Source organism: Cebidichthys violaceus, unplaced genomic scaffold, assembly GCF_023349555.1.
Source record: "Cebidichthys violaceus isolate CVI_PGR_0920_01 unplaced genomic scaffold, fCebVio1.0.p SCAF_11, whole genome shotgun sequence".
Lineage (NCBI taxonomy): Eukaryota > Metazoa > Chordata > Actinopteri > Perciformes > Stichaeidae > Cebidichthys > Cebidichthys violaceus.
This window is the reverse complement of record NW_027176274.1, coordinates 10,733,108-10,747,899: the sequence shown is the minus strand read 5'-3', so window position 1 is coordinate 10,747,899 and position 14,792 is coordinate 10,733,108. Positions and strand designations below refer to the sequence as shown.

At 39.3% G+C, this 14,792-nt stretch overlaps 1 protein-coding gene across 1 annotated transcript; it reads left to right on the top strand.

Annotated features, from left to right (window-relative positions):
* Positions 1-1,988: 1,988 nt before the first annotated feature.
* chn1 (chimerin 1) lies at positions 1,989-11,733 on the top strand. Its single transcript, XM_068704645.1, has 7 exons — positions 1,989-2,631; positions 4,029-4,113; positions 7,080-7,253; positions 8,713-8,790; positions 9,518-9,655; positions 10,412-10,517; positions 10,896-11,733. Exons 1-7 carry the CDS (start codon positions 2,380-2,382, stop codon positions 11,065-11,067), a joined length of 1,005 nt encoding a protein of 334 aa, XP_068560746.1. The 5' UTR covers positions 1,989-2,379; the 3' UTR covers positions 11,068-11,733.
* The last annotated feature ends 3,059 nt before the right edge of the window (positions 11,734-14,792 follow it).

Sequence of the window (14,792 nt, the reverse complement as noted above, 5' to 3'; positions counted from 1 at the left end):
ATTTATTGCACATGTACAATCTTACTCAATCTTGTTTGATCTCTTTGTTTCTGGATCTTATTTGCTTTTATGTTTTTATTGTGAAGCACTTTGTAACTTTATTGTGAAAGGTGCTGTATAAATAAAGTTATTATTATTATTATTATTATTATTATTAGTAGTAGTAGTAGTAGTAGTAGTAGTAGTAGTAGTAGTAGTACTAGTAGTAGTATTAATTAATGTGGCTGGATCGAAACATTCAGAGAAACTCACTTTTGCTGGCTGGATACGGATGGACATCACAGAGATACAAAAGATACAATACTGTATACATCCATCCTCAAGAGTCCCATCTCTGGACATGTTTGGGAAACAAGCAAATCAATCAGAGTCAATTAGAGCTGCGTTCAAAGTAAACCACATCCTGGGACTCAGACTCTAGTTCTGCACTTAACAGCAGGCAACGCAATTACGCTGCAAAACCCTCTAAAGTGCTCAGGGTCTGAGAGGATGAACGGGTGCATATAAAAGACTCTTACTGTCTTTTATCTACCACTCCCAGGTACCCTCCTGAGCAGAGACTTTTGCCTGAGCATGAGAGAGTAGAGCTGCACTGGAAGCCCTCCGTTTCATGTGTTTCATGTTGTGATCTGAACCCCTTCATACACCACAGTTTGGAACGCCATTTCACATAAGTACGCTGATCTTCAAAGGCTCCTTTTCTGCTCCCCTCCTCTGTTCATGCTCTCATTTTGATACCTCTCTGCTGAGGTGGCATGGGGATCCTTATTGATTTCCGTAGGAGAGTCTGTACAGTCACTTCCTGCAGCTGCCCTCTGTTAAAAGGTGAGAACGCTGCACTTTAACAGCTGAGTCTGAATTAGACTGGAGCCGTGGGAGCATAATCACATTTGACTTGCAGTGTGAATCACAGAGGCAGATCCTTTTTCCCACATTGCTGTCTCGATGCTATATTTGATACTTCATTTGCATGCACACAACACAACGCTCGCATCAGTGTAAACCTCAAGGAAACAAACATTCAGACAAAGACTGCAAAGAAAAAGAGAAAAGGCTCCCAGCTTCCTGACATATGTTGTTAAATTCTTTATTGTATATTTTATCTTTATGTAAGAAGATGCAGTATGCTACTGATAACAAGGAACATTGATTAATCATACAAATGATTAAACTGCATAATATTTCATACAATTTAAAATGTCTTGTTTAATTCCTTTAAGGTGATTTTTGTATTGTTTATTTGTAAGACAAGGCAAGTTTATTGATATAGCATATAAGGCAATTCAATGTCCTTCACATGATGCACAAAAGACATGTGAAATATAACATTTAAAGACATAACATTTCAAAGCTGTTTAATCATGTGTGGAGGATTAAAAACAAAGCTCAAACATATTTTGTTTCAGGAGTTGCTATATATATATTTTTATTCTTCATCATTTTGATTTATCATTGATATATTTGGATTTTCTCTTAATTTGTCGATCATATGCAAAATGCTGAAAATGAAATTTATCTTTTGTTTTAAAGCTTAGAGCATCACTTTGTATCAAAGCGTGCATTCAATTCAATGATCCTATTTTTATTGCTTGGTGCTTTTGTGTTTGTGCTCATCGTGGTCCTAGCCATGACCAGTTTCTGTGGCAACATGATTTTGAAAATAGCTCCTCTCTAACGGCCCACTGCTGTCGCAAGTTCTGCAGGCAGCATCCCGCTCCTGATGCATGACTCATTCATTGCTCATTATCATCCCACCCTCATTTCATCCTACCCAAGGTCCCCTGCTTGGATATCTGATGGAGACGGTTGTGTGGGGGCGGGGTAGTGCCTACTATAAAGCCGGTGTATTCATGCTGTGATTGGCTGGTGGGATCCATTTAATCTGCTGTGACTACTACAGGGTCCGCCCCCGTACTCCTCCCCCTCGCTCTCCCGCCCTGACGGCATCCATACACAATAGTGTTCTGTCTCTGTTCCAGGGAGAATATCAGCTCTGCACAGGGAGGAGAGGATTAGCACGACCACTCAGCTCATCTGCATACACGTTCCCAGAGAACCACATGAGCACCCAAGGCTGCACCTCTTTTGTATAAAACCTGGCACTCCTATCACAGAGGCTCCACTTCATCTACTGTCACTGCTGTGAGAGGATTTAATAAGGACCACAGTTTTTTTCCCTTTCGGATTCTTTAAAAAACATTTCAGGATCTTTTTTCATCATTTAAATTTGCAATTTGTTGTCTGTGATGTCTCTATTTAATTGGGACAATGCAAGCAATATTATTTGATATAGTCTTGCTCTGAGCATCACACAGTTTTCCCCTCCTTTTTGGGACTTTTCTACTGAGGCTGTTCCTTCCTCTGGTTTGGGAGACCAGAATGCCATCTAGAGAGTCCTATGAGGTTCACAAGGAAGAGAAGTCCCTGGTGCAGAAGGCCAAGCGAGAGGCCAATCAGGAGGATATTCTGGTGGCAGCTCTGGGGATGAGGATGGGGCCACAGAAACCTCCAGCTACTTTCTGGCAGCCACTTAAACTATTTGCCTATTCACAGCTCACCTCACTGGTTCGCAGAGCCACGCTGAAGGAGAGCGAGCGGACACCCAAATCTGAGAAAGTCCACAACTTCAAGGTGAGAGTTAAATACTTCTTATCAGCTGTTGCCTCTCCAAAACGTTGCTTTAATTTCATCATGTGTGGCCAGAGGGCTGCTTGAGAGAGATGGGAGGAGGAGGAGGGGGGCGAGTTACAGAGCGGGAGAGATGGGATGAAAAACAGAGCTGTTTTGGTCTGTCCAATGAGCCTTTATCAAAAGAAAAATCTGTTGGGTGGTCTGTGGACCGCTGCTGTTAGTTTGAGCTCCAGATGGCGAGATTAGGCCGATGGAGAGGGCAAACAGTGGAGGAGTGTCTCCCTATTTGGCTCAGGCTCACTCTCCTAGCTTGGCTGGCTAATGAGATGGGAGCAGCAGGTGAAATATTACCTTCAAAGCTTTCAAACTGCTGATGCTTACCAATCTATTCCTGCTGCTTTGTTCGTTAGAATTAATGAATGTTGCATTTCAACATTTTAACAGTGTATAATTCCTGTGATCAAAGCTCCCACAACTAAAGGATGATGTACAATGTGAGTGAATTTATAATGAGGTGAGTATCAACAACATCTGTCTGCTAAAAGAAGTCTTTGAATTTTAAACTCTCCAAATTAAGCTCCCTGGCACTTGAACGTCGCATTTTTCAAATAAACTACAGTTTTACTCCTACATTTTCATAACCTTCTGCCTCTAAAATGAATTACTCTAAATAAGTACATTCACCACCTGCATGTAAATGTTTTTCTTGCCAGTAAACGAAAAGGAAGACGTGATGCAGTACGTATCACAAACCAAACAAAGAACAATCATATGATCATAAAAACAGCTAGAGACATGTGCAAATGTAACACCAAGATTCTTTAAATATGAAAAGAAATGTCAGATGACTCTTTCCAGGTGATTGGGATAACCCTCAGTTAATATTCTTTAACACATTGATCAAACTGCACCGTGTTATGCCGCTCAGAAACTAGCAGTTCTTTATCAAAGCGGTTTGTTTGTCTGCTGTATCTGCTGTTGACTTAATAGGAAAGCAGGGAGCACTGTGCTTGCGCTGTGGCTTGCTCTGGCTCCCAGAGGCCTCCCTGATTGGATGGGCTGTTGCAGCCTGGTGGATTTTTGGGACTTCCTTCACCAGCAAGGTGGCCTCCCACTGTTTCCATAGCAGGTTTCCCTGACATCTTGCACCTTCAGTCTGATTAAAAGTCAAATCCTACTGTGCCATGATGGCAAAAAGCCTGAAGTATTGTCAGTTTGAGGGTCTGTTTGAACAACAATCCTCCTCCTCCTCTGCCTCATTTAAAGTGGCAGCACCTACATGTCTCCTGATTAAAGAAGGAGATGTGGTGTCTATGGAGCAAACGGCTAAAACTCCCCACTGTCTTCTCACCGCACTTCATTACTAATGTCTGTCACTGTCCTCCTCTCTGTTGTAGGTCCATACCTTCCGAGGGCCTCACTGGTGTGAACACTGTGCCAGCTTCATGTGGGGACTGATGGCTCAGGGGGTCAAATGTGCAGGTACATTTTGTTCTCAGGCTACACAGTCTTATATAAACTGCCTTTATGGCACATTCATGGTATACAAAGGGGGCATTGCTGTATATGGGTTACTTGGTTATTAGTGCTACTGGAGCTGGATTATTGAGTTTTAATCGAAAATCCCAACAGTGGTTTCTATGGATTAGTTGTATAATAGAGTGAAATGAGAGCTTTATGCGATGTAACATGTACTTTACACTATGTTAAAACCTTATTTTGACCTACTTTCCCCCCCACTGCTTTGTGAATGGATTATCTATACAAACCAGCAGAATAATCAATTTTAGCACTGTCAGCCATCACTGACAGCTTATATAAAAAAAATCTAAAAGTAGCTCTTTAGTCTTTTTGGAAATAATAATAATACGTTTTTTAGTTCAGGACGTGGGTTGTTCTCCTTGTCATTATTACAATAACAAAGGCAATCTGTGTTTCCACTTCCATGACTTAAACATTTGCTGCATCATAACCTTATAAACACACAACAGTAGGCTCGCTACAGCAGCAGACAAAAATAATGCGATTAAAGGTGAGGTATTTGTATTTTTCTAAATGCATTTCGTCATTATATGCTCCACAGTGTAAATATATTTTGAAAAATATTCACCTTCAATCTGTAATGATGTTCGGTCCTTAATGAATATTATTTTACTTTGTGTATGTAACATTCACATGTTGTTATTGTGAGGTAAATGTTGAATTTGCCCGTTTGCTTGTCAAATGCTCTGACGTGGTTTCTATTTCACCATAGCTGTTGTTGGAATTCGTTTCACATCCCAGAATAGTGCTATAATATAGTCTGATGTGTGTCTTTGATGTTTTATTGATGAAACAAAGTATGTCACACAAATCTGAGGGAGCTCTGGCGTTAATTATTAATGTCCTGATTTTGAACACTGGCAATAATAATAAAAAAAGGCGGATGTGTTTGGAGCTAATCTTTACAAACTCTTATGTTGCCATTTCTTCAGTCTCGACCAGAATCTAGGGCAGCAAAGTCTCACATGATGCTCAAATTTGCATACCAAAAAAAATGTTCTCCCACCCCCTTTTCTTTTTGTGTGTGTGAACTGTTTTTGGCCGCGTGCCAGGAAGCCAGCCTCTGCTTGTGCTTGTTGTGCCACATTTCCTCATCAGAGTACGCCCCCCAGCCTCATCCCATCATGCCCATGAAGGAAAACAAAGCTGGCATGTCTCTTTAATGAGGAGCAGAGCTCGGAGCGTGGGGAAGGACCTCTGTTTCCACACACATTAAAATTCAGCGGCTTCAACCAAAGAGCTAGGTCAAGGCAGCTCAACCTCTATTTAACTTAAATACTTGGTAAAAAAACCCCAAAGAAACAGACCATCCAACAAATACAGTGGTACATTTTGTTTTCAGTTCCAGTCAGAAAAGGACCGGTTTTAACTGGTAACTCTGCTGATCGACATGGTGATAGTGTGCTGATTAGAAATTAGCAACCAGCCGCCATTAAACCTTTTCTCAAAGCCCTTTAGCCAAAACGGAGCTGCAGTCTCCTCTCCATAGCAACGGAGACGGAGCTGACGGTGCAGTAATGCAGCATCCCCTGTCGCTTGGCTCCCAGTGTCTCTTGGGCCCCTTTCTCACCCTCACCCGGCCCACCTGGGACCCAGGGCCATCAGTGGGCTCACATGGCCAACAGGAGCTCTGCAGACTTGTGTCTGATGACAGGCTGCCCTCTATTACACTGCCTGTCTCATATCCTTAAGAGAATCATCTCTTAAAAGTAATTACATTTCTGCATCAATGCATATAAATGCAGGCTTTTCTCCAGGGATCCATATTAATCTCAATATTGTCTGTGGTCCTCCAGAAGCATAGATTATTTGCTCTCAGATGTATTTTGTATCTAACATTTTAAAAATTCTTCTGAGGGATTAAAATGCAATTGTTTTTTATGTTTTTGGAATCAAAAAGCAGACAGCATTTGTCAAAAAACCCTATCAGTACTTGGAAACGACTCAAAAGATCTAAGAGCATGAAGAGCTGCCCTATTTCAGTCTGGGAAACTAGGTCTAGTGTAGCCCGCAGCGCCTCAATTGCTGCTTCCACAGCCATTGTGTGTGAGCTTGGATTTGGAAAAGAATAGAGCACACAGCAGTACTCTCACTATCCCTCCTCCAGGCCACAGCGTTTTCAGTGTTCCTCTAATTCCCTCCATGCGTCTCTGTTACAAAGCAGAGCTGCAGTCTCTCTCTGCATCTGCTCTCCACGGGCTCCTCTGTTCACGACAAGGTGAATCCTGCCCTGAAACAGCTGTGCCTCAGGCCCCGTCCGCTGTGACTGAAGACAAAACGCAATGTGGGATACTTAAACTGACATCATGACTAATATGCCATTTAAACACCCAGTGTGGTGTATCCTGCGCCTGGAAATATCATATAGGAGGGAAAAAAACTAAAAGAGAATTTCCCCACTTTTGATTATTATCTAATGCATTTTGCCTGTTGTTTGAATGACTTGTGAATGCTTTCATATAAATTGAAACACACAAACATGTAATAGATTAATGTACTGTCTTGTGGTTAATCATTGTTTTTATTTCACTGCTCTTAATAAACAAATGGCCCTCTGGAGGTGACTTTGGATCTGTACGGCTTCTCAAGGTGACTTCCATGCCGTGTGTGGTGGAGAGAGGGGAGCTCTCCAGTGGTCATGTGACATTTAGGGGTCAAACATTGATCAAGGGAATTAACACTCCTCTGCAAGCCAAAACACACATAAAACCAGCCGACCAAATCCAAATTAACTTGATGTTGGATGTGAATTTGTATTTTAGTCCTCAGTTTAAAGATAAAACGGCTGACCTACGAGAAGTAATTTATTTGACTTTGTATTGGCATTGACAAATGTTTAAATTAAATAACTCTTTTCAAGCTACAGACATTAATGAACTATACCTGCTGTATGTGTCTTTCTGTAGATTGTGGTTTAAACGTCCACAAACAATGTTCATCTCTGGTGCCCAACAACTGCAAACCAGACCTGAGACACATCCGTAAAGTCTACAGCTGTGACCTCACGACCCTGGTGAAAGCTTACAATACAGCGCGACCCATGGTGGTGGACATGTGCATACGAGAGATCGAGTCTAGAGGTCAGTTTAGGATGTCTGTGTGTGTGTGTGTGTGTGCATATGTATACCTCAATATAACACCATTTTCCCCCAAGATGTAAATATGCAGTTTAGTTTATATAAACTAAACTGTTAGTTTATTATAATTGAATACATTTTTAGGCCAAACAGCTGTAAAACTAGACTCTGATTTACTGTTGGAGGTTTCCTATTGAAGGATTATAGCTGACATGCTGCAAACAAACAAAGAAAGGAGGTAATAATTGAATCCACTGCATTAATGTTGACATTTAATTTATAACATTGAAATATTTACATCTATATCCATGAGAAAACATTTTAGAATTTAATTTCAAGTTTTGGAATTTGGTGTTCACAAATTCACATGAAACAATGAAATGTTGAGCATTTAACCAATGTAAAACATCCTTTTCATTAAATGTATTTTTTGACACAACATAACTTTTAGAGTTTAGATCCAAACAACCAATTCAACTGAGGGACTTTGATATTGGACACTTACATTTTCGATCTGTGAAACCAAAAAAATGTAAACATCAATTAATATACAGTTATGGAAAATACATAAATTACCCTCTCAAAGTATACTGTTAGTGTTTCAAAGCCATGAATTAAGTATCATTCAAATTTCAATATTAAGCATTTAGTAGTGCTTAAACTTCATAAAAAGGTGTTCTATTTCTCATAAGATCCAAACCTGTATCGCCTTTCTTTGCTTCCATGAAGACATCTAGTACTTATTCGAGGACAACTAATCAAGCTCATGTCCGGTCAGGTCAAGAAACTCTGAAGTTGATCTAAATTGATGTGTTTTTAGAAAATGCAATAACTAATACATACAATTCAATTACTTTTAACGATCCCTTTAAAATGATGCCATTTGAAATTAAGTTTATGGATCCTGTCTACTGTATTTATGGTGCTTATAGCTTTCCTCCTATTTTAAATAAGCGATCTACAATATATACTATTGTTTGAGGTGCTTAAAGTCTGCCTACATTACTAACTGAGCTAATGTTTTTAGGGCGGGGGGAATGACTGAGAGGAGTGATGAGTGTTCTGGTAGTAATTGTGAACGTGTAATGAGGAATACATTACTCTGTTTCCTGCTGCCTTATTTGATTGCATTTCAGTTAAATCATTCAACTATGTAGGAAACTCATTGCTCTCTCATTGTCTGCCCGCTAATATATGTCTGTAGCTAAGTTTGATTTATGTCTTTATTATTTTGCCCAGTGATGCAGAAAACTATTGGCATGAGCCCATGTTGTTCTATTGTGTGACATTGTGGACATTTTATCCTTAATTTCTTATGCATATTTAAAGGGTGTTTAATGGCATTTCTTAAATTACCCAAGGCGATATATATGCTGGTGAATTTTTCTACATTACTCATGACAGCCCTGACGATGTCTAAAAGGTTGTTTTATTTTAATTGTTAATATGTTTGTTTCTCAAGGACTGAAGTCTGAAGGCCTTTACAGAATATCTGGATTCAGTGATTTGTTGGAAGAAGTCAAGATGGCGTTTGACAAAGGTATGTGTTCCTTTATTGATTTCTGTCAGCCTATACCATGACGGTTGACATAGCGTGCTTTCATATGTTTACATAGGACGCACAGAACACTTCAGATTAATGAGAAAGTGACACATTTGTGGAGGATTACTGTCCATCTGGGAGTGCAGATCCTATCCTGACATGTCCCTCTCACGCAGGCTTTCACAGTGTGGACAGACAGGGAGACCTCAGGGGATACAAACCATGGATGTACTCTCACTGCCTCAAACATAGCTGTAAAAAAACACACACAAAAAAACTTCCGCTGTGTTGGGATTCAGTAGTAGACTTAATGAGAATGAGCCTGTCTTTGCCCAGTGCAGTGTGAATTTTAACTGTAAGAAAAACCCTGCAGCAGTGGGCTAAACTCTTCACCAGATCCGCATGTGGGAGATCATCCATGACAGAGTGTCACTCCAGCTCACAGCACTGTGATGTTCAGTCTGCCAGCACAAGTAGGCCATGGCCCGCTCTGGAAAGCATGCATAACTGAAGGAAAGTCAGAATAAAACAGGCCAGGCGGATGATAGCAGCTACTTTGCAAAATACAAAGCGAGAGAAGATTTTTTTTTTTTTCCACCCACAGTAACACAATCTCTTTACTCTTCAATTCACACAATGATGTGAAAGTGTTGATGTCAACCATTTTTACAGTGTGAAAACTCACTTCTTCTCGTCTCCCTTATTCCATCACACATCCTCACAGATGGCGAGAAGACAGACATCTCAGTGAATGCCTATGAAGACATCAATATCATCACGGGTGCACTGAAACTTTACCTCAGGGATTTGCCTGTTCCCATCATCTCATACGATGCTTATCCCAGGTTCATCGAGGCTGCAAGTAAGTCACAACGAGACAAATCAGTCAGAAACACACCTGTTTTACTGTGTTAGATGTTACTGCATTTAAAGGTGGCAAACAGTCACTGTTAAGCTTTATGTTGTTGGCTTCAGGTGGTCACACATTACACACATTAGCTGCAGTAGTATTTTATCTTTAACATCTTTATTTGCAGAAAATGACAGATGACAGACAAATGTCAGCTGTAGTTGGCTTAATTATGTAAAAAAAACTAAAACATCTGTATGTGAGGGAATCTAATTAAATGACCTCCAGTAAATACTAATGTTTGATTTCTGTTGAGACCGATTTCATAAATACGTTTATAATGCATACATTCTGTAGTTTGCAGGGTTCTTGTGTTAGACTGCACTTACTATAATGTCCTTTTGACTGTGTGTGTCTTTTCTTACACAGATTTTGTGGTTGCTATTGAGAAAAGGGTAATTTCTCAGTTGCATTTGGAACAGAATTGTTAAAATGCAGCTTTATACAGCTCACTTAGAATAAGTTGAAAACTTTAAAAGCTGAACAAGTATTCAACTCCAATTGTGTTCCTAATTTGCAAAACAGTCAAGGACACATTCACAATGTTAATCTGCATTAGCCATCTCAAGCAGCCTCAGACTTCCTCTCAGAGACTAATGGCTTTTATTACCCCACAGGAAATAACTACATTGATTTCTGCTTGTGTCCTCTGAGGTCAGAGAGTAGTCTGGCCTCTCTAACTACGCGCTCCTCTCTGTTTCTGTTCAGAGCTCACAGACCCAGAGAAGAAGCTGGAAGCTTTCCGTGAGGCTCTTGCTTTGCTGCCGCCATCACACAGTGAAACTTTAAAGTACCTCATGGCGCACTTAAAAAGGTGAGCAATACAGTAGAACGCTGCAAGAGCTAAGGGATGTGTGAAAATAAAGAAAAGGAAGGGGTTGTAGAAGAGGGGGATGATTATGTATTGTTTTGTATTGTTGTGTTTTAAATTGGACGACACTCAAATTCTTTGCACACTTTTGACTACGGGTGTTACGTTATTTTGAGATTTTGTGGGGAGAGTGTTTCAAAAAGGTAAAGGTCTAATATTAGAAACACTTGGAGGGCCTTGCTCAAAAATAAAATAAAAACATGATGCCCAGTCCTCACCACAAAATTAATTTTCATACAGTCCCGTAAACTGTTTATTTCCAGAATATGTAATTTTTTCGAACTATTTAATAATTTTTCTTCTTTTCATACATATTCACAGGGTGACACAGAATGAGAAATTCAACCTGATGAACGCAGAGAACCTCGCCATCATTTTCGGACCCACCCTGATGCGCGCACCAGACCTGGACGCCATAACATCACTCAACGACATCCGCTACCAGAGACAGGTGGTGGAGGTGCTCATTAAAAATGAAGATGTGCTCTTCTAAACACAGATCAGGACTTTTATAGAACGGCTATCTAATCATTCTTTTGTGTAAAGACTTGAATGACTGTTTGTATTACATTGATTGATACATTTTTTTAAATGCCCTTTGTATGGACTAGTGCTGCCCTAACATCTCTCCTTTCCTGTATCGGGTGTGGACGATGAACTTTACACTTTTAAGTACTTTATGTCTCCCCATTTTTGTCGGGGGATTTTCAGAAGCTGACAGGCCAGCATGCATGGTGCAAGGTCTTTGTTGCTTTGTAGTCGTAACCCAGCATGTGTTAAGATCGTGTAGCGCTGAGATTTCGCTTTTGTCTTTTTTGTAGTAGTTATAGTCCACATTCCCAGCTGCCTGCTGTGCATTTTCTTTTATGTCACACATTGTATAGCTGGGTGTAAAAATATGCTACTGATATTTCTGGGGTAATTTCTATGATGCTGTATTTTTTTGATCTCCTGTTTTTATGTGACCTGAATACCTGTAGTTGAATGCACCTTTCCTGTTAACGTATACGCACTGGTGCATTTGCCTGACCGTAACATTTTATTGTGTTTAAATTTTTTATTGTAATGTTTTTGTACGCAACTTGAGCATGATCACTTTAATTTATTAAACCTTACTCTGAGAAATGATGTGCTTAATGTGTCATCTCACTTAGCATAATAAAGATCTACATCAAAATGTGTGTTAAAACTATTTTTTACGGCTACTTTTGGGCAGTAGAAACAATCAGTAAACACAACTTAACCCTTACATACTGTTCATATTAAGTGTCTAATATTTAAACTACAGATCTATTTAGAATGTCTAAATAGCCTATGTCTCATTAATAAATGTATGATTAATCCTTAATACATGTTTCAGAGAGCAGGGAGAGTGTATTTTTTAAGTTTTACAACATTCGTTTTTGGAGAAAAACATCTACTATTACACATTATCATGTCCTGTTTTACATAAGACATAAAAACATAAAAGCCATAATGACTTAAATATATTTTATTGAATTTGAAAATGGCATGAACATTCTGGAACTGTTGGAATTAATAATATAACCATATTTAATCATTGCAACCATTAAACGCTGTCCTCACTGCTATATCATAAGAAATCAGAATTATCAATATTAATTCAACATTTACCCTTAGAACACAAAACATAACATAATAAAATGCTTATTATAAAGTAGTCAATAATCAGTCAGTGATCAGAGTTTTCTTCCACGTTGTCTTCCTGCTCTGACACATCCTCCAAATCACTCTCAACCTCCTCATCTTGGAAGAACAGATCCTGTTGCTCACTAAATCTTGATGCCGTGATGCCAGTCACTGAAATGGCAGCTCAGGTACCTTTATAATGTTATGAATCCATCTCAATAGATACGGGACAAATTTGACCTGAAACAGCCTCAGTGTACAAAAAAGTGTAGCACAAGTATAACATTTTAAAATATTTTGTATATTTTGGGTCAGGAAAAGTCATAAAATTTCAGGCTAAAAGAATGACGTTTACGGTATTTTTACTGCTGTCAAATGTCAAAACGGGTTAAATTTGACCCTAACAGTATGTAAGGGTTAAAAGTTGATATGGTGGATTTTGGATTTGTGTTCCTGGTCACCTGGCAATTATGAGTCCAGTATTTGCTTTAATTTTCTCTGTCAGAAAGATCATGCGACCGTTTGCGTGCATGTGACCATGAGTGAATGTGCACCTCTGCGTCTGTCCAGGGCTAATCTTGCATTCGGCTGCAGCAATCTGCATTATTGCATTATATTATGGTTGCCCAGTTCTAGATGCATGCTCAAGGACCTTGGTTGTGGTAGCTCACACTATTCTGTCTTTTTGGCCGGGACATCATTGTAAATGAGAACTGGTTCTCAATTGATTTATCTGGTTAAATAAAGGTAAATAAAGGTACCCCCTCCCCTGACTCCTTACTCACTACTCCTAACTGGACCCTGGCTGGTCGGGGTTGCTCGTGATACCCCAGCTGAGTGCATCTCAAAGTTGTAGGCTATACAACCAAATCAATGGTTCCTAAATAGTTCAAATACCTTACAGCAACAACTAACAACTTTTGTGTTTCAAAGTTTTTTCAGGCAAATGTTTCATGGTGGTAAACAACAGTCATATACACATAGCCTCTACAGGGATGGTGACATCTCAAATGATACAGAAGTAATGCTGCCTCTGAAATCATATGTGAACCTTCTTCACATGAATCCAGTCACACTTTACTCTCCTGTGTCTCTCTACACCACCTCACTATTTATTTTTTCATGTGTCTTTGCCCTGAAGGATAAGTCCGGCAATATAAAATATTTGACATTTTGTCATAAATTATTTGAAAAGACTAAAACCAGAAATGTATTTATCTCACTAACAAATATTGACTGTGAAGCCAAAACTATGTTCTCTGAGCCATCGGCCTCCATTGTTGCACTAAACACCTTAATGCGCTGGCTGACGTATTCCATCATCATCCTGGACAATTTCGTGTCAGTTCGTCACACTCCATCCTCCATAAATTCTAGAGCGCCAAACGTGTATTAATCGCAGAAAATAGTCCCCAACAAATGCACTATTTATTCCTGTTTGAGTAATGTTATACATATATATATCTATATATATATATATATATATATATATATATATATATATATATATATATGCTATAAACAGACAAACAACAACAAATTATCAAGATACAGACAAACTTCTGTCTTCATGGGATTTGTTGGCAATAGTAAAAATATATAATAACAGTATCTGTATCCTTGAAAAGACTAACAAATATATAAACATTTGATGCTGCTTAAAACATTTGAAGTGAACAACATTGTGGCTGCAGATATGACTGATAGTCCTCCATTCTGTATATTCAGAATGACATGTTGTGCCTAAAAGCATCATGTCATGTGACTTTACTGTACATAAACCCCTCTAACAACACATCAGTCACACTGATTCATGGTGAGATTAAAACCAACCACACAACACCCAAGGCAACACCACTCGAGAGGCTGTTAATTACTGGATATATGTGCAAACAATGCCACATAAAATTTATGCATTTTAGGTTTAATCACCCACAGGTTATGTCTTTCCAAGCAATTTCTGCGAACCAGCCATGCACAGCTATCAGTGACTCATTACACAACCACTGTTGTGAGTTTAATTTAGTTTTTTTCTTCTGTGGACACGTGAGCTTTCATGTGTGATTACTATTGACAGATATAATATCTGATGTAACCACAGTGTTTGGCACACCATGTTGTTCGAAGCTTTACGTTCAGCTTTTCCCCGTGTTTAAGTTTTTGCGCTTTAAATATCACCACAAAGCATCTGAGAAGCAATCACTGCTTGACATTTAATCACTGGGGTTTTGTGACCACATCACATTGAGTTAATGTAAGCAAAATTCAGACTTGTCTCTGGTGATTGTGTGGCAAAATTGGATTTTCATCCGACCGTTTATCCTCCCCCGCCATTATCAGCCATTTTAGATATATCATACCTTCATCTACATCAGGCAATGACTGTGAAAGGAGGTAAGCCACACCAATAAAGCTATCGAGTTTACCCTTCAGTCAGATGCTGTGATAGCACCGTGTTGGAGTAATGTCTGCCAAATGCATTGTGCGGTGGATTTGCCTCATTCACAGTAATGAGACTAAATTTGAAAGGCTGTGATCCATGAGATAACTGACTTTTCACTGTTGACT